This window comes from Capsicum annuum, chromosome 12 (genome assembly GCF_002878395.1).
Source record: "Capsicum annuum cultivar UCD-10X-F1 chromosome 12, UCD10Xv1.1, whole genome shotgun sequence".
Taxonomy (NCBI): domain Eukaryota; kingdom Viridiplantae; phylum Streptophyta; class Magnoliopsida; order Solanales; family Solanaceae; genus Capsicum; species Capsicum annuum.
Window position 1 is genome coordinate 42,748,378 of NC_061122.1, and position 20,691 is coordinate 42,769,068.

General features: G+C 36.4%; 1 protein-coding gene across 4 annotated transcripts; it reads left to right on the top strand.

The window, feature by feature from the left end:
- The first annotated feature begins 1,085 nt into the window (after positions 1 to 1,085).
- On the top strand, positions 1,086 to 20,360 carry LOC107850849. Of its 4 annotated transcripts, none has more exons than XR_007048339.1 (8): positions 1,086 to 1,450; positions 7,403 to 7,432; positions 7,642 to 7,737; positions 13,060 to 13,165; positions 13,813 to 14,125; positions 14,207 to 14,261; positions 17,095 to 17,180; positions 20,008 to 20,360. XR_007048339.1 is itself a non-coding variant. In XM_047401017.1 (7 exons), the coding sequence occupies exons 1-7, from the start codon at positions 1,292 to 1,294 to the stop codon at positions 14,485 to 14,487; spliced, it is 792 nt and encodes a 263-aa protein (XP_047256973.1). In that variant the 5' UTR covers positions 1,086 to 1,291; the 3' UTR covers positions 14,488 to 14,858. The 4 variants fall into 4 exon arrangements, 2 of the variants coding, with proteins under 2 accessions (XP_047256973.1, XP_016551119.1); XR_007048340.1 differs by having other exon boundaries at positions 17,083 to 17,180; positions 20,008 to 20,134; XM_047401017.1 differs by lacking the exons at positions 17,095 to 17,180; positions 20,008 to 20,360 and adding an exon at positions 14,455 to 14,858.
- The last annotated feature ends 331 nt before the right edge of the window (positions 20,361 to 20,691 follow it).

The window sequence follows — 20,691 nt, forward strand, 5'->3', positions numbered from 1 at the left end:
CTATTTTAGCCTAACTCATTGATTAAGAATTAAGAGACTTAGTGAATTTAATTAGTACCAAAACCCCATTCTTGACGAAAAGTAAAGAAATCTACAAAAAAAAAATTAAATCTAATTAGTTTAATTTAGGGGATAGAAAATACGAGATAGGGAATCTGGATTCTTCCGCATCTCGATTCAGTTTTTGAAAGATTCATCGAAGAAAAAAATCAGAAACAACAATCACATTCCAGCTAACATTTCGATTTTAAACAGAACATTATTAAAAAAGCAATTTATATTCTCATAGAATATATATGTTCTCGGACAGAAGAATTCGAACCTCCGAATAGCGGGACCAAAACTCGTTGCCTTAGCGCTTGGCCACGCCCCATTTAGATTTCTATTCGATACTAAAAAAGTATAAATACATATATAGAGAGAGAGAAAGAGAAGATGATGGAAGAAAAGAAAAAAATAAAGGTTGAGAAAAAAAAAGACAAAACAAAAATAAAGATTGAGAAAAAATTAAAAAATTAAAATTAAAAAGGAGAAAAAATTTTAAAAATAAACATAAATTGAGAGGAGAAAACAAAACAAAAATGTAAGGATTGAGAAAAATTAAACATAAAAAAAATAAAAATCAAAGTAAAAGAAAAAATAAAATTTAAAAAATAGAAGTTGAAAGAAGAATTGGGCAAAAAGTAACAATTGAGAAAATAAAAGAGAGAGAGAAAGAAAAGATAAAGATTAAAGAAAAAGAAAAAAGGAAAAAATAAAAGTAAATAAATATTGAGTTGTTTAGAATTATTTGAAATATTAAAGAATAAATAGATAATACTTTATAAAAAAAAAAAGAGATAATTTTATAAAATTACTTTTATAAGGGACAAAAAAATAAATTAACTCGTTATATCATATTAAATGATATTTATATTTTAATTTTAAAAAAAAATAATTAATGCAAATAATAAAATATGAAAAAAAAATTATCTTTTATTATTAATAAAAAAAATAATTAAAATAAGACATCAAATCAAAAAATTTGAAACGAATGATTTGACACGATGAGAGTAATTTAACTCCCAAAATAGGTTGAGGCCCATGCATCACAAAGAGAACCCATTTTTTCCCCGTCATAAGGTCAAGCGTCAAAATGGTCCGATGTTATGTATCCGACGTTGTTTTTCCCGAAAACAAGCTCCTTCCTTCCTCCTCACTTGCAAGCAACTGAAAAACACCTTCTATCATTGATTTATTCTTTGTTTGTATAAAAATTTCAAAAAAGAACAGCTTTTTTTTTTTCAAGAAAATGCAAGTAATACCGAAATGGCGTAACGTGTTGATTTTGAAGAATACATTTATTCAATCCACAAGAATTATAGCTTCCACACAACTGCCAAATACCCAATTGGCTTCTTTTCATTCTACAGCAATTTTCTCTGAGAAATGGAAAAATAAGTGGAATTCAGTGAGTTTTCTTGCCTTTTCCTTTTCTTGATTTTGCAAAGAAAATCCAGAAATTTAGGTCTCTTTGCTTAGTTTGTAGGCTATATTGCAGGTTCTAGGTTATTTAATTGTTGTTTGATTTAGATATAACATATTAATGGATAAAGGTTTGATATTTGCTTGTTGTAGACTAGTAGTTGCAAAATATGAACTTAGATTATCGTAATAATTTGTTGGCATTACTGTTGTTTCTGCTGTATATATGTTGTGTGCTGCTCTCAGTTCACATTATTTCATTATTGTTACTGCTCTTGTTCTCTTTTTAAACTGCTTGGACTTGTTTTATTTTAAGCGGAGGATCTATCAGAAACAACCTCTATATCTTGTATGATATGGGGTTAAAGTCTGCATATGCTCTACCCTCTCCAAACCCCACTTGTGGGTCTAAAGTGGGTATGTTGTTATTGTTGGTCAATAGTATTTACTGCTCCCTCCGTTTCAATTTGTTTGTGTTACTTTTCTTTTTAATCCGTTTCAAAATAAATGTCTCTTTCCTTTAAACAACCCTTTAATTCTAATTTCAACATGTTATCTTTAAAACCATAAGATTAAAGGACATTTAGGTACATTCCGCATATCTTTAATTTAAGACACAAGATTCAAAAATCTACTTTATTTTCTTAAACTCCATGTCAAATCAAAATCAGTCAATAAAATTGACGCGGAGGGGGTAATTGAGTAATGAATCCTGGATTGAGGAAAAAACAAGATATACACATTTCAAATAGTGAAAAGGGATTAACTTATTGGTTTCTTAATTGTTTTGTTTGAATCTGTTTTGTTTCTGTCAACTCACTGGTTGATGAATTACTATATCGAAGATGATTAATTTGCAGTAGCTTTGGTCATTTCTATCTTTTCCCTATCCCTTGATTGGAAGAAGGAATAACTGGTAATACAAAATTTTGAAATGTTCTATGGGATTCAATAGTATGTAAATTTTGCACATATTTCGTATGGATATTGCAAGGATCATTCTCAAGAGGTGTTTGAGGTCATTTAGTTTAGCTTCTCCGTGTTTTATGCTTGTCCTAAAATTATGTGACAAAGTGAGATTTCAAGGCGAGTGATTTCCTTCTTTCAATACTTTGCAGATAGAATCATTGATCCTTCTTCCTCGTCTCTCTCACTTGCAAGAAACTAAAACACCATTTATATATCATTAAATTATTCATAGTTTGTATAAAAATTTTGAATTTTTTTTACCTTTTTATATTTCACTTTTTGGGTCATTTTCAAAATTTCAAGAAAATGCAAGTAATACCCAAATGTCTTAACGTGTTGATCCTGAAGAATTCACTTATTCAATCCACAAGAATTGTAGCTTCTACACAATTGCCAAATACCCTTTGGGTTCTTTCCATTCTACATCAATTTGCTCTGAGAAATGGAACAATAAGTGGAATTCAGTGAGTTTTTCTTGCCTTCTCCTTTTCTTGTGTTTGCAAAGAAAATCCAGAAATTGAGGTTTCTTTGCTTAATTTGTAAGCTATATCATAGGTTCTAGGCTATACAATTGTTTAGTTTAGATATCAGACATTAATGGATAAAGGTTTGACCTTTGATTGTTGTAGACTAGTAGCTGAAAAATAATCTTTCTTGTTTTTGTAATAGCTGCATAAGGTTTTCTTATTTGAATTGTTCTAGCCTCATAAATATATTTGAACTAGCCTATTGATTGAATTGTCTATAATTGGAATGTAATGTGAGGAAGTAGGTTCTATCTTTTTTTTCCATGACTGTGATGTTCGGTCCAGCTTTTGTGGCACTTCGACTAATTCCACGGGATATCTGCTATCTCCACTAGTATCTCCACTATTTACAGGTAGTTGGTAACTACTAAGTTACTCAGACTCTTCACTTTCGGTGTCGCGCCTGTATCGACACGACATGGGTGTGGGATTCATACCCGATTTGGTCAACCAATTTTGGGTATTTTGACCACAATCGACTGAGAAAGTCCGGATAGAGTTGAGAAATTCTGTAATCAAAACAAAAGCTAAGATGAAATTGAAGAAAATGGAATACCTTGTATATAAAGATTTTTATGTTATGGCTTTTCCTTTTATCTCTTTTCAGGATTTTCTTCTTGAACAATATTTTCTCCTCAAGTTTTCCTTATAATATCTCATAATTTATGTTTTATAACTCTATTTTTAGATATTTGAATTATTTTTTGCCGAATCCCCGCACCCATATCCATCTCTAGATACATATCCCCGAATCTTTAAGTTGAGATAGTGAAGGATCCAACCTCTAGATCCATACCCGTATCGAACACCCGCACTTGGGTCCAAGCAACTTAAGGTAACTATTTCTGCCAAGGCTGGAATTGATGGGAAGAGATCACCTATTGTTTTTGTATCCACTGGTTTCTGAACCCGATGATCTCATGGCTCTCAACCATTTCATTGACCAGTAGGACACACCCTTTTCCACTATTGGTCAAAAGTATTTATTAGTACTATTTGCACTATTCTCATAGTTTTTGGTTCTTCAATTTCGATTATCACGTGTTTTTTGTGCTTCGATTATCACATAATTTGTTGGCATTACTGCTCTTTCTGCTGTATATTTGTTATGTGTTGCTCCTATTTCACATTGTTTTGTTATTGTTACTGCTCTTATTCACATTGTTTCGTTATTGTTACTGCTCTCATTCTCTTTTTGAACTGCTTGGACTTGCTCTACTTTAAGCTGAGGTTCTATTGGAAACAACTTCTCTATCTCTATGAGGTAGGAGTAAGGTCCCCACTTGGGGGATTACACTGGGTATGTTGTTGTTAGTCAAAAGTATTGACAACTCCCGCCGCTTCAATTTGTTTGTGTTACTTTCTTTTTAAATCCGTTTCAAAAAGAATGTCTCTTTCCTTTTTTGGAAATAAATCTTTAGTTCTAACTTTACACATGGTATGGTTAAAACCATAAGATTAATGAACATTTTGGTACATTCTACATATCTTAGTTTAAGACCTTAAGATTCAAAAGTCTTCTTTATTTTCTTAAACTTCATGCCAAGTCAAAATCAGACAGTCAAATTGAAATAGAGGGACTAATTGAGTAATGAATCCTGGATTGAGGAAAGAAAGTAGGTATACACGCTTCAAATAGTGAAAAGGAATTGACTTGTTGATTTCTTAATTGTTTTGTTAGAAGATGTTTTCATTTTGTTAGCCCAATGATTAATGAATTACTAAATCGAAGACAATTAATTTGCAGTAGCTTCGTTCATTTCTATCGTTTCCCTGTCTCTTGATTGGAAGGAGGAGTAGCTGATCGTTCAAATTTGTGCATTGTTTATAGGTTTCAATAGCATGTACATTTTGCAATTATTTCATATGGGAAGTGCAATGGTCATTCTCAAGAGGTGCTTGGGTGCATTTTGTTTAGCTGCTCCGCCTTTTATGCTATCGTAAAATTATGTGACAGTGTGAGATTTTAAGGCTAGTGATTTCCTCCTGTCAGCAGTTTGCGGACCACGCCATTCATGCTTATAAATTTTTATTTACGAAAGTAACTTTTTTAGTCTCTGTGTCTTTCACGTGTACAATACTTTTTTCCATTGTAATTTGGATAACCTATACTTAGAAGTTTGGTGAGCGCATAAGCTTTTACCTCTTAATCGGTTTAGAGCTAGGAAGTGAAATTCAACTGTCTTATTTCTTGTGAAAGTATCCTTAGATGACTTGAGAGTTAACAGCTTGTGGTGGAAGCAGTTAACTAAGTTTTCTAGTTTTCAATTCAAAGTGTTCTTTTGGAATGACTTCAGTAGGATTTGAAATCTTTTTCTGTAAAAGCAGTTAAGTATGTTTGAAATAGTTCAGTATTTGACGTGTTACATATGCCTTTCTTTCTCCACTCATCTTTAGTCTCTTTAACCACACCTCATAGCCAGAGGTGGATCCATTGAATTGTTTCTCTCATGGTTTGTAGGGAGAATGCACTCGAGTGCTAAGTAACTGGGTTCTGAATTTAATTCTTTTACATATTTAGTGGATATCTTAGTATAGATACAAGTTTACACCAAAGCTGTTGGGTCCGAATATGAGTAGGAATAGGAATAGCATATAATATCCTACTTGGAAAAGGATTGAAATGTAATGTCCTATTAGGAAAAGGATTTGAATGTATTGTCTATAAATAGGGCCTCAATGTAATAATGTAGTTACAACCATTAAATAATATTTTTCTCTTATATTTTCTCACATGGTATCAGAGCTTCCACGATCTTGGTAAAGAATCAAAGAGTTTCCGCTGCCGGTGGGCGGCTATAATTCATATATGTCGCCCGTCTGGCCAATGATTATGTTAGCAAAGGTTGGGTCACTGTCTCACTGTGTATCTTTCTAGTGACTATTTTCTCATATCTTTGCGTAGCACCATGCATCTGTCCGGTGACTACTTTTTCATATCTATTTTTCTTAGCACCATACTTCTTTTCGATGACTATTTTCTCATATCTAATTTGCGTAGCACCGTGCATCTTTCCGGACTTCTGTCTCATATCTGAGTTGCATCGCACCATGCATCTTTCTGGTGACTCCTCAGATTTAATTTACATAGTTCCGTACGTCTTTCCGATGACTCCTTAGATCTTTTTCAGTAGGATCGTGCCATCATTCCGACCCTGCTCATATAATTTCTCTTTTCCAGTAGGATCGTGCCGTCATTCCGACCCTACTCATATAATTTCTATTTCTCAATAGGGTCGTGCCATCATTCCGACCCTACACATATTTCTCTTTTTCATTTATATTTCTCCTCAAATTTAGAAATATTTATATGAAATTCCAGAATGTTTTTTGTATATCACAAAGGAAGAGGCCTTGGAGATGGTCTCTGAATCTGCCTTTCTGCCTTCTCTTAAATCAAACAGGCTTATGCTGACAATTTGTCATGGTCTGGAATCTGGATAATCTACTCCTTTTGGTTAATAGCAACTCTTCAGGCTTCACTCCCTTTATTGGTGCAAAGAAGGTCTGTATAAACATTTGAGGCTTGCTCATAATGTTCATTCGATTTCTTCTGGTAGTGATAAATTTTTGGACACTGAATGATGTCACTAGAATTTCTTAGGCGATAACGCATAGCATCTCTCATTGTTTTCAATAAGACAATTTTAAAGGGAGAATGTTTGGTTGTCACTTAAACTGATTTATCTGTTTAGACTGTTTACCCATCTCTCGGGGCATGTGAGATTACACTGGACATGTTGTTGTTGTACCCATCTCTAGGGCCAGTTAATTAATTGAACGCAGGAAGTGGTCAAGAAATCAAAGGTACACGTCATATATTATTCCTATTTTCAGGCTGGCACCACAAAGTGTGAGTAGTAGGTGAAACATGTGAAGTATAACAATAGAAAACAGAGACGTACATCAAGCCGATCACACTTTAAGCTGGTTAATTGCTGCCAAAACGTCTCAATGCTCTAATCTGGCAATGGTGAACCTTTCTTTGTTCACCATGCTCTTCTTGAAATAAATGTGCTTCATGCTTTTGATTGGAAAAGAAGATTAGGATTGGAGTTCTTATGTCCAATTTAGAACATCTAAATTGGGCTCCATAAAATTGTTACCTTGGTATGCGTAGTTGTTTTAGAAAAAATCTTCTTAAAATCCACCAAGAATGGGCTTCTTCCTTTTCTACTTTTCCTTGAGATTGTTGGGCGTAAGGTTGTTTTGTTCTGTGTTTTCTTGTATACTAATTGTCAACCCCCACCCCCAAGAAACAAAAAGGAGAGTTCCGATACTCTTGTTCATCGAAGCTGGTAAATGTAAGGAATTTCTTGTGTTTCTACACTGTTATAGCATCCTCTTCTCATTCACAATGTATTTCCATGCTTGTTACTTTAAAGTTCAACCAATATCTTTCTACAGTATCCATATGTGACTTTCATAAATTCTTCCGGCAGGAGTTTAGAGGAAATCAGCAGCCAACTAAGGTAAATATCTTTACCAGTTACCAGTATTATAGTGGGTGAAATTGCCTTGGATTAAAGATATCCTCATGATTTTTTTTGCTTAATATTCTCTGGCCAGTTTGGTATTCTTTTTCCTGTTCATTTCTTTTTCTTTCCATGTAATATATCTATTAACTTCTCTTGTCCTCCTCTTTTTCTTATTTACCATTAACATTTCCTTTATTTTTCAGAATTATATCAGATATGAAACACGTCAAAAGCGTGCTGACTCCAAAAAAGCTTTGAAAAATCTTCTCTTTTACGGTGCATCTGGAAACTCTTTTGAGGTAAATATTTAATCTTATTTTCTATGATTTTTGTATAGCTAGTTTATAGTATTACCTTGTGGGTGACTTGTTTCCTTTATTAGCTAGCGGTGTGATATCCCTTTTTGTTGTTTGCTTTTATGTTTTTTCTTTGTTATATTGTTATCTATCCTGAGCCGGTATTCTATCGGAAATAGCCTCTCTACTTCATATGAGGTAGTGGTATAGACTGCGTACACTTTAACCCCTCCCCCCTCCAGACCCCACTTTCTGGGAATACACTAGGTATGTTGTTGTATTTTGTCTTTTTTTCCTTTCATAGATAAGGTAAATATTAATGTTAGTTATAATAGATCAAATATTACTGTCTTTGATCAGCTTTTTCTCTCTTATTATGGAGTGACATAAAATGTTTTTCATTTAAAATAATTCCCTTGGATTAGTATGTTTCCTGAATTATTTTCCGGTGTTTGTTTGGACATAAGGTAGGTGACTTAGGCCTCATTTGTTTGTAGTTAATGGAGGATTGAATTTTCGGCCATTAAGTACATTTGTTTACATTGTGATGTAAGCCCTTAATTGGTCTGTGTAGATCTTAATCATTAAGATTTTGAACAGAGTCTTAATATCATTGAGAGGTATTCTTATGTGATAATATTCACCATCACTCTATCCACAATCACCAGCCACTACCATTAACCACCCTTGCCATCATAATCACCACCACCCATTGCCAATCATCATTACCGTCGTCAATCGCCACCACCACCACCACTGCTACCAAACGCCACAATCACGAACCTCACTACAACAACTACCTCCACCATCACAACTATCACCACCACGATTACTAGCCACCAACACCAACCATTACCATCACTACAGAACATCTCCACCATTATTAGAAAACATAGATGTTTCATTTTTTTAATCAAATAATGATTTTATTTTATCAAATTCATATTGTTCTAATATTTGAAGGGAGCCTTGGAGTAACTGGTAAAGTTGCTGCCATGTGACCAAGAGGTCACAGGTTCAAGCCTTGGAAACAACCTCTAGCAGAAATGCAAGGTAAGGCTGCGTACGATACACCCTTGTGGTGGGGCCCTTCCCCGGACACCGCGCATAGCGGTAGCTTTAGTGCACCAGGCTGCCCTTTTATATTGTTCTAATATTTGATTAATTTTTATTTGAATTGTATATTATTATGTTTACAAATAGATAAACTGTGCACATTCGGATATTGAAAAATAGTCTTTATCATTCTTTCTTCAGATCTATAGACAACATCTTAATCCTTCATATGTGCGTTCAGATTCCAACATCTTAATCTTACTGTGAACAAGTGAGGCCTTAGAATTGGTATGGGGTGGTCATTCCGGAATCATTTTGAGTATTGAAGGTTGATAGTAATATCCTTTTGGTAGTTGAAGACTTAAAGTGATATGAAGTAACTGTTGAAATACTTGCCAATGGAATGGCATACACACTCATTTCCCTTTTGGTGTATTTTACTTTTTGTGAAAAACATTTTTACCATATAAAAATAACCGAATGCTACATTTATCAAGGATAACATCTTATAAAACGACATGAATACATCCTAGATTGCTATTGCTGACCTCAATCGGTGAATTTAAGGTCATTTTTGTATCTTGAAAAACTGAAAATTAGTTCTGCTATATTTTCTGTTTCCTGTCCTTCCCCAATTGGATTTTCTATGTTGTCGATCTTTTACCAAAAGCAAGCTAAGATTGTATTTATTGATAGATAAAATTTGTGATATCATTAGCTTATCACCAAGGATACATTTACATATTTGCCGGTGTCCAAAAGAAACAATCACTGCCCACAGTGGAATGCGAGGAACCAGTTCCTCCAAAGAGTGGACCAAAGCTGAGATTATCAACTAAAGGAAGAAAGATCTTCCAAGAAGATAACGGTATCATCATATAAGGAAGAAATATTTTTGCACCAAATGAAGTGCACTCTCAACAACAACCAAAAAAAACTATGCTTCAATCATGAGCTAGTCGGGTTCATTATATGAATCCTGATATCCATATTTTACCATTTGGATAGATTTCTTTCCAATACTCAATAACTTAGTGGTTCTCCAACACTAAAGGCCTAAACTGACTAAAAGATTCCTAGCCAACATTGAACCTACTGTAGGTGCACTATCATGCCTAAGAGTTTGTTTGGATTGGCTTATTTTTAGTGCTTTTAAGCCAAAATAGTTTTTGAGCACTTTTTTAGTGTTTGGATAAAATAAAAAAAGAGTGTTTTTTTTAATTAACTGTGAATATTACCATTACAACAAGAAACATTTACAAAACTAAAGAGCATTGGTATCACCACCCCCTTCTAGGAAGGTTGCAGCAATTATCTGAACCTCAAGCAAAACCAAAAGAACCAAGCCAGCAATGTAGTTACAAATTCTAGACACTAAGCTAAGGCATCTATGAGCTCTCTTGGAGCGGCGTAAAATATATATCCTCTCCTTAATCTCCCTTTGGATCTGTGCTATAGCGAAACTTGTATTTACATGTATGTTCCTGAATATCTTCCAGTTCCTCGCTCGCCAAGTGTGATTTATCACAGCACCCTATATTGCAGCATCTACTTCCTTTTGAAATCTCTTCCATCTCCTTTAAAACCATTGCAAATTCTGTCACTCCCCTTTGTTGTAAGTACAAGCCTGACCATGTGGAGAGTGTGCCCCGCACTTCTGATATCCAGACACATTTGGCAAACAAATGAATCTGAATCATTTCATAGTTGCTGATGATATAGGGGACTCTCTGGCAGATGCTTTGAGAGTTTACGTGGTGGAAATTGGATATCTCTGTATAGTTTCTATTTCATCTTCCTTACTCAAGCAGCAAGTAAGTTCATCAACTGAAATGTGCAATCTGTTCATTCTTTCTGTGGTAAATAACTTGTTTGGGGAAGCAATCCACAATATCATTCTATGCTTAGGCATTTTGCTGAATTCCAGATAAGCTCGCCTCTTTCACTCTAGGCAGATGACCAAGCACAGCAATATAACTCTTAGAGGCTAATAATTACCAGGAGGATAAAGCTGGTATATTTCCCTACTATACCAATGAAAATATTTGCTCCTTTACTGAGTTCCGCTTTCGCCAGTATCAGCTACTGTCCACAGCTTTTAAGCACTTGGTTTTAGGAAAAATATTAAAAATAAGCCAAAAGCTATTAGTTATTTCTAACTGATGGTTTTTTGCCTCTAAGCTAAAAGACAAAAGCCAATCCAAACAGGCTCTAAGCCTTAATCCCTTGTTATGTTCTACTTCTTTCCAGCAATACTCGAAACATGAGCTTAAAATTTTTTATAGAAAATGTTGCCTCTTCCTTTGCGACATCGGCTCCAGCTAGAAAACAGCCGATCACTACTAAAAACTGTCAGCTGTGCAATTCCGCAACTGTCAAAGAAAGCTCCAGAAAGAAGCAGCCCAACCCCGACGTGATCTCCTTCCAGTAATCCTTATGAAAAAGTACGTAATTTCCAAATAAACTGAGGGAGAAGTTCGAGACCTATTCTTATGTGTTACTTGTTTTCTCTTCTCTTTTCTTTTTCTAGAGCGTGTCCGCTTCCCCGCCCACCCCAAACCCAAAGAAACACTACTTTTTCTGCTTCCAAATGTGACACGTAATCTGTTCATGTAACCTAAGAACCTCTCCTGATCAACCACTGAAATTTCAGTTTTTTCCAAGGAACCTCACTAATCTTATGTGTGCTTTTGAAGTGAATGAGTAATCTCTTAGGAAGACAAAAGGAAGCTGTACGCAGGAACTCTCTCATTTTTGCAATTGTAGCTTCTACTCATATAATGATCAAAGGACAAAGGTAGCTAGGGTCTGATGAGAATAGACCAAGTTCAGTGTAGTAACGCTAATCACCTGGTATATAGAAGGAAAAGACAGAGCAGCATAAGCAGTGATGAAATTTTCACTTATACCTCATCCCACATATACTTTGTCTTCGTTCTTTACTGCTTTGCGTTTCTCCCCCGCTTCATCTCATCTCTGTTCATGGGTTTCTGCATTCATGCAAAGTTTTGGTCTACTGTACTGTACTGTTTTAACTTCCTTAGTGGTAAAGTCTTCATAGTATATGTGTTCATCTTCTGAACTTTATCACCTGATAAATTCCATGCAAGTATTGTTTTTATATTAAAATCTAGGGAAAAGTCATCATATCCACCCTAAAGTATATGTCATCATTTCCACCCTAAACTATACTAGAAAAGTCGAAGACACACCTAAACTATTGAAGTGAATACACACCTAAACTACTTAAAAGTGAATTTTCTTACCCCCTATATCTGGTGTGGAGAAAAATAATTATTTAAACAAAAAAAAGCGCGTCTAAATCATAAATTTAAGCCAAAAAATATTAAAAATCAAAATATACCCACCCCCCCACCCCCCCACACAGAGCCCCAGCATCGCATCTCCCCTCGCCCCTCCCCAAACCTTCTTCTTCAGCACCCCCAAACTCCAACCCCACCCCCAATTAACGCACCTTCTTCGCACCCCATCCCCACCCCCAATTAATGCACCTTCTTCGCACCCCATCCCCACCCCCACTGAATAGACGTCAATTTCACCTACCACCACCAATTTCCATCACAATATCATTGATCAATCATCTAACCCATGACCATTAATCTTCTAACTAACAAATTTTAAATTTTTAATATCTTTGGTAGATTTGTTCCACATAGCTCTTCCTTTATTCTAAAAGAAAGGATTTCTTGCCTCACTGAAAAATCAACGAAGAAGAGAAGTTTTATTTTTTAAGAAGAGAAGATGGGTTACAGATGAACAACATGGTTAGAAGAAATTGATTGTTATGGTAACTGTGTTGGTGGGATAAAGTTTATGGTGGTGATTAATTGATGGTACAACTATGATGATACACCATAACAATGGAGGTTTTGTGATGGATATAGAAGAAAAAGAAAAAAAAGAGCTTAAAATTAAAAAGAAAAAATTGTGAAAATAATAAATTTATTATTTTTTTCGTATTATGTTGACGTGACGTTGACGTGGCAGGCGCATGTGAAACACCGCACCTCATGCAAGTGGTATAATACTTCACAAGGTGTAGAAAAATTCCCTTTTATATAGTATAGGTGTGTCATAGGTCACTCCAATAGTTTAGGTGTGTCTTCAACTTTTTGAGTATAGTTTAGGGTGGAAATGATGACTTTACCCTAAAAACTATTCTCATTTCACCATTTTTTACCTCAAATATATTCTACTTATATTCTACTTATGGACAATATGCTATTTTCTTGATGAATAATTTACTAGAATGAAGTAAATGATAGATGGGATGTGGATCGGGATGATCGTTCAGAGAAGAAACGTGAATATAAGTCCACTGCTCGTCGTAGAGATCGCTTAAGGAGAAGGATGCGTAAGTTTGTACTCTCTTTCACTATTGGGTTCTCTGCTTTTACTAGCACTGTAATAAACATTCTTATGTTACTCTGGAAAATATCAGTGTGTTTCAATCTTTGGCCCCCTTCTATAGATTCAGAAATTCCAGATGTAACTGAAACATATACCGCTATTGATTTGGTGCTTTGACCTAATTGGTTAGGTTCTTCTTTGGAGCTGGGAAAGTTTTTCCGAAAGCTCCGTGACAGTGCACCAGCTGGCTGGACTAGTGGGGTACCTATCAGGAAACATTCTAAAAGCAATGTCTTTTCAAAGTGAACACAATGCTTGTCTTCAAAAAAAAAAAAAAAGGTTTATTGGCTGTGAGTTGGCTGCAAGTAAAACGGGATGAACTTGCCTTTCTTTGCATTTTTCCATGTAGGAGTTGTATTGCAAGGATTTGAGTTGCTCAAAGTGACACTTCAATTAATGCTTCTTTAAAGAATGGAAATTGAACTTGTTATGTCTCTCACAAACTTACGTGTTTCATAATTTTAGATAACTTTCTGTTATGCTTTCTGATTGTTGATCTCTACTAACTTAACATGGCCGATGGTGAAATGGTACTGGGCTTATTAGAGTATGCAGGTAGCATTCGTTGATCCATTGATTTTTCTTTTTTAGGAAAAATGAAGAAACGGAGATTATCTGAAGATTACGATGAGTTTCCTGAGACAGTATTCCAAGCAAATTTTTGTAATAAGTGGTACACTTGGTCTTTTAGGCCTGGTAAATCATCTACCTTTGAAGATCTATTCTCCCGAAGACAAGAAACAGACTGGTCAGAACAAAGGCATTTTAGATGGGATACTGAAACTAATAATGATACTGAGACAGAATCCAACTATGAATCGTGTAATGTAGGGTGTTACTCTGAAAGAACAATTCTCGGTTTGCCTCCACGAGGTCCCCTGAAGATTGAGGAAGTCAAGAATGCGTAAGTTTTAGAAGCTTTGTGCTCTCCATACTCCTCTTTATGTATATTGAAGACTAATTCAGACACTGATTGGCCTTGCAGTTTCCGTTTATCAGCTTTGAAGTGGCATCCTGATAAGCATCAAGGCCCTTCACAGGTTAGCTTGTAATTATACAATTCCTTTGTTTGTCCGCGTATGTGATAAACTTATTCTTGTAAGCACCACTAAAGTGTTTTAGCATTTGTCAAGTAAGAAGCATTTCTTAAGAGGTCAAAGGAAGTAAATTTTTGAAATTGTATAAAATGGCCATTAAAATCATCTTGTTGTTCATGGTTCTGACGTGAAATAGATGAAGATTAAGGGTGATGAGGATGAGCATTAGTGTGCATTCTTGCGGTCTTTTAGTTCCGAGCAACCCATCATATGTTAGTTGGGTTCATTGATAGAGAAGCATGGCACAAGGTTGTAGCAACATATATGACAGCTACTTAAAACACAAAATGACGGTTGGATTTGACTTGTAAAAGACAATCTGGAAGGGTTATTTGTTTGTTGTTCTTTGGTCTTAATTGTGGAGCGAGTGAGCTATGCAGCAAATTCCAATGTCTCTTTAGCTTCAAGGAAGAACCAGATTCGACATTAGCATGGTTTGACATTTCTAATGAATTCACTCTTGTAAATACTGAATTAAGTATTGGCATGTTCAACATATTTGCAAGTGGAAGCCAGGGGGAGTATACACCGTTGGATGTAGGATTTTTTTTTTGGGTAATTAGACTTTTATTAATCACCAAAAAGTGCCGAGTTACAAAGCAAGGCTAGTATTACTCATCTAGCTATCTCATCCTATGTATCATAACATGTAACTAACAAACAAGAAAACAATTTGAAATTGGAGCTATCCAATACTACTTTGGCTTGGGTAGTAGCTCGCGCATAACACACACAAGCAATCTTCTTTGCTAGTGCCTCGACTGTACTTTCGTTCTTCTCAAATACCCGCGCATTTCTCTCTTGCCACAGTTCATCAGTGTATTCCATGTAGAGTAGTTTTCACACCAGAGCCTGCTTGGTTCTCCCTTTTGTCATCTGTATTATCCATTGGAGAATTAAACTCCATGTACTAAAGGAGGGATTAGGAATAGTTAACCACTGCATCAGTCTTCCCCGCAGTGCCTGGGCATACACACTATCATAGAATAAGTGATTTCTGGTTTCGTCCATTTGCTTGCACAGAACACATAAGGGTTGAACAGGTAACTTCCACTTCATGAGTCTCTAACTGTAAGCAATCTGTTCTGGAGTTGTAGCCATGTAGTAAAGATGGCTTTAGGTCTGGCTGAGTTGCGGCATATTATTCCTTTCCACTCTACCTTGGGAAGACTTCCCTGAAGTTCAATATATGCTTGTTTGATCAGACTTCTTTTTCCTAGCCTCGCCTGATGTAGAACATGCAGCTGCGACTTTGCCCCTAAAATCTTTCTTACCATCCAACAAGCCTGATTTGGAACTCTTACTGTTGCCATGCTTTGGCCCTTTAGATAGTACCTATGAATCCACTTAATCCACAACTTATCTTGTTTTTGCGCCACATCCCAACGCATCTTAATGATGGCTGCTTTGTTCCATAATTTGAGGTTCAGTAAATTCAGGCCTCCAGCAGTTTTTGGGGTGCTCATTTTATCCCAAGCAACAAGGGCTCTCTTAGTGATGGTATTTGTCCCTGACCAGATATAACTCCTGCAGTAAGCTTGAATTGCTTTCATCACCTTAGCAGGTATCACAAACAGCTGTGCCCAGTAAGCTTGAACTCCAAAAAGCACTGATCTAACAAGTTGTACTCTCCCAGCGTACGACAACTTCTTGGCTGTCCATGAGAAGATACCTTAGCAACAATTTGATCAATCAGAGGCTGCCATTGCATGATAATGAGTTTCTTAGTAGAGAGAGGAACTCCCAGATATTTAAAGGGAATTTCTCCATGGCTATATCCTAACTGCAACAGGATTTGAGTCTTTTCTTCTTCTGAAACACCTCCAAAATACAATGCACTCTTGGATAAGTTAGCTTGTAGCCCTGAAGCAGCAGTGAAGGTGATAAATTTTTCATGTAGCAATGTAACTGATGCGAGATCATCTCTAGAGAACAAAAATAAATCGTCCGCAAAGCTCACATGTGTGATCTTGAGTCTGCCACAGAGAGGATGATATTTAAATTGTTTATTCAGCTCTAATGTGGTCAAATTCCTACTTAAATACTCCATTACCATTGCAAAGAGGAAAGGGGATATGGGATCCCCTTGCCGCTTTAAAAGGCCTTGTAAGTTCTCCATTAATCATGATAGAATAAGTCACTGTGGTTACACATTGCATCACGCAACCAATAAACTTAGTAGGAAAGCCTAATCCTGACATTACCTGCTCCAGGAAGTTCCAATCCACAGAGTCATAAGCTTTTTGGATGTCCACCTTGATCATACACCTTGGTGATATATGTTTCCTGCTATAAGACCTCACTAACTCGTGAGCAATTATGATATTGTCAGCCACCTTTCTACCTGGTATGAAGCCAGCTTGAGTTTCTGAGACCACAGATGCTACCACAAGATGGATTCTATTAGCAAGCACCTTAGCTATTAGCTTGTACACAGCAGAGCAACATGCTATGGGCCGGTATTGTTTAACACTTGTAGGATTGGGCACCTTTGGCAATAAGGTTACTGTGGTACAATTTACTGGCTTATATAATGTTCCAGTGGAAAAAAAATCTTTCACAGCTTTATTCACATCACTTTGGATCACCTGCCAAGCTTTTTTGAAAATTTTTGCATTATATCCATCTACTCCGGGTGCCTTGTCGTCGCCAATTGAGCGTAAACCACCATAAATTTCTTCATCTGTCACTTTGGCACATAAGGCTAACTGCTGGGCATGACTTAAAGTTGGACCTGTCTTCATAATATTTTTATTGACTGCAGTAGTGTGAACAGGTGCTGGACCCATGAGGGATTTGTAGAAGGAGATTATTTCTTCACTAACAGCTGCAGGTTCCACCAATTTCGCCCCACCATCAGTAGTGAGTTCAACAATTTGTTTTCTGTCTCGTCTCTCTTTAATCACAGCAGTGAAGTATTTTGTACTCAAATCGCCTAATTTTATCCACAAGGATCTTGACTTTTGACGCTGGATGTTTTCCTCTATGCTTTACCATTTTTCAAGCTGGAGCAATAATTTTTTCTCATCTTTTACACCATCATCAGAGTAACTACTGCTCAGTTGTTGCTTAATGTTAGTCAAGGCATCTCTAATGAATTCAATCTTCTCCGTGACTCGTCTATATTCTTTATTGTTCAGCTGTCTTAATGGCGACGTTAAATTCTTCAAATTTTGCCACACACATTTAAGAGCATTACCCTTCCATCTACTTTGCCAACTTCTTTGAACTATGGTGATAAAATCATCATGCTGCGTCCATATATTAAAGAACCTGAATGGGGTTTTAGCATTGGTAAGTTGGAGCTGCATGTCCATCACAAGAGGGGAGTGGTCGGATATGTGTGGCAACCTGATATCAAGGACTAAGTGGCCATACTTAAGCATCCACTCATCATTCCCTAGGGCTCTATCAAGCTTACTAGAAATCCTAGCCGTCCCAAATTGCTTGTTATTCCATGAGTAATAGAGACCCTTCGAGAGAATAGCACTTGACATTAGATCCTGAACACAATTTCCAAAATCTTGAATCTCTGCTTTGGTAACTAATGCACCACCAAGTCGATCTTGGCATTGTAGTCTGGCATTAAAATCACCCCATATGAGTCATGGCGTAGCGACTGAAGTAGCAAGATTCCTCAATTCAGCCCATAATCCCTTTCTCAGTTCAATGGAATTAAAACCATACACTACTGTCATACAACAGGCTACCTCCTTGTCCCTGCTTAAGATCTCACAATGAATGTATTGAGCATGTTGCTTAATCAATTTGACCTCAAATACTGTTGCATCCCAACCAACCCATATTCGACCATTGCCAGCACTAGCATAATTGTGAAAAAAACACCAGCCAGGTATTACTGCATTTGCCACTACCTCTACCTTATTTTCTGTCACTCTGGATTCTACTAAGCCTACAAGCTTTATATGATTGTCTTTAATGTATTTATTCAGCTCCCTCTGCTTATACTTTTTATTAATACCTCGAACATTCCATGCTAACCAGGACATTAGAGAGAAGATGAAGGTCCACCACCTTCATTTTGTGGTGAATTATGAGCCAACACAGCCTGATTAGTTTCCTCAAAACCAATTTTTGTGATAACCGACAGAACTTGAGCATAGCCTTTGGGGCCACTACTTTCAGCCACTTTTTCCCCATTTATGCTCTGTTTACTCTTACCTGTGACAGGTGTAAAAACTTCAGTTGAGTCAGTTGTGTTCGTAGGTGCTTGCTGCATCACCTTTTTTGCCTGAGGCTGATGAATAGCCGGTTTTGCAACTTCCTTAGGCAACCAGGTAGGTATCAATTTTGGTTGGGGTTTAGGAGGTTGAGGTGGTTTTGCTTTAGGTAAAGTGGGGTGCTGGGAATTCTCCTTCAAACATGAGTGCCCTACCATCATACAATCTTTGCAATACTGTGGTTTCCAATCAAATAGGATGGGTTGTTTGAAAGTTTGACCTGTGCATTCATAACTGTAATCTCATTGGGGATCGATTTAGTGACGTCAACCTCAATTAACATCCTTGCATAAGAGATCCTAGTTTGCTTGGATGTATATTCATCAGCGAACAAAGGTATCCCGATAACGCTTGCAACATGACTAAGCGAATCACAACTCTAGCAATTCAAAGGCAATTTGGGTAGTGTTATCCACAAGGTATTTCTTTAAGGAAATCTGATTTAAAGTCAAGTTGGGGCGTCCATTGTTTCAAGATCAGAGGTTTACCATTGATACTATATGGTCCAGTAAATAGGATCTATTTCATATCAGCTTCCGAGTGGAATTTCACTAGATAGTACCCTTCATCATGATAGTATAAATTTGGTGCAGCAACACTGGTCCAAGTTTGCGATATATACCGTTTCATGTAGTTATAGCCTGGCATGTCCCCAATAACATATAAAACCAGTGAATACCTCAATTTGGTTTCCTCCTGTTCTTGTTCCATCCTTCCTATCTTCACAATCGGGTTTCTATTAACCAGTTCAGGGGGTATGTAATTTAACGTCATACCATTTGTTGCAACTCGATTACCAGCAAATAGATTCACCCATGGATTCACCTTAGTGTCTACCTCAGGAGGGGATGTTATCCTAACATTTTTCCCCTTATTTCCGAGATCTACACTTCATACACTCACTGGATCAGTATTCAATGGGACAGTGTTCAACGGAACAATAGGTGTTGACCTAGCACTCCCTATTGTAGATGAGTGAACATCGCCTTGAACAATTTCTGGACTCCTATGTAAATTTTGATGATTGGAATTCGAGGTACCTGCTCGGTCATTGCTCTGTGACCCAGAATTCACCTTCCTCAACAAATCGCTATTCATTGATGCTTCGCTAGCCTGCAAACAAAGGTCCTTCAGCTGAGATTCAGCATGCTTCGAGCTTCCCGAGTTCCCAAAGTGCGTAATTAGTTCCTTCCGTGGTTTCCCTCTTCGTCTCTGACCCGCCATACTCACCCGGCGTACGATAGCAGTTCCTACTCCGAGAGGAGAGGAGAGAAATTTGTAGGATGTGCTTTTATTCGGATGAAAAATTTATCTTCGAATGCTCAATTCAATATCCTATCCGTCTTTTTTGGTGTCAATGCCTTTATTGAAACTGTGTTCTGGAATTTAGTTACTCATGTTTTTGTATTCTAGGAATCCTCACAAGATCAGTCGTTGAATTTGTGCAGGCAGCAGCAGAAGAGAAATTCAAATCTTGCGTCACTGCATACAAGTCATTGTGCAGTGCATTCTCCCCAGCTTAACCTTTATCTGACGTATCCATGGGTTCGTTTCCTCGAGTATCAGAAGCCAAAACCACCATTCATAGTATTATTAGCTAGCTCATTATTAATGTATTCTAATTTAGTTCGATATGAATATTTCCTTCACTCTGGCAATGAGGGCTCTTGTCTTTCCTAGCAGTCATGAAAACTTAATAAAACTTTGGAGTCTTGTATACCATCAAAGATACATGCAGCATAATCTAGTTGGTTGTTTTTTTTTTTTTAATGGAGGAAAGACATCAAAACACTTATGAACTTGTCCATTCAATTTACTTTACCCCTTTAATTTTACGACAATTATTTATCCTCCTAAACAATTTTTAAATGAATCAAATATCATTTTAAAATTATAATTTCAGAAGAGTGCACTATACCCATCACATCAACGTCATATCATAGCCACATAAAATATGATTCCTTTTAAAAAATAATCTCACTAATATATATGTACTTGTGTGTCATATCATAGTCACATAAAATATGATTTCTTTTAAAAAATAATCTCACTAATATATATGTACTAGTGTGGCAGCACCTGTACTAAGCACGAGCCCAACAATCTATTCTTATTTACTCTCTTTAATTTAT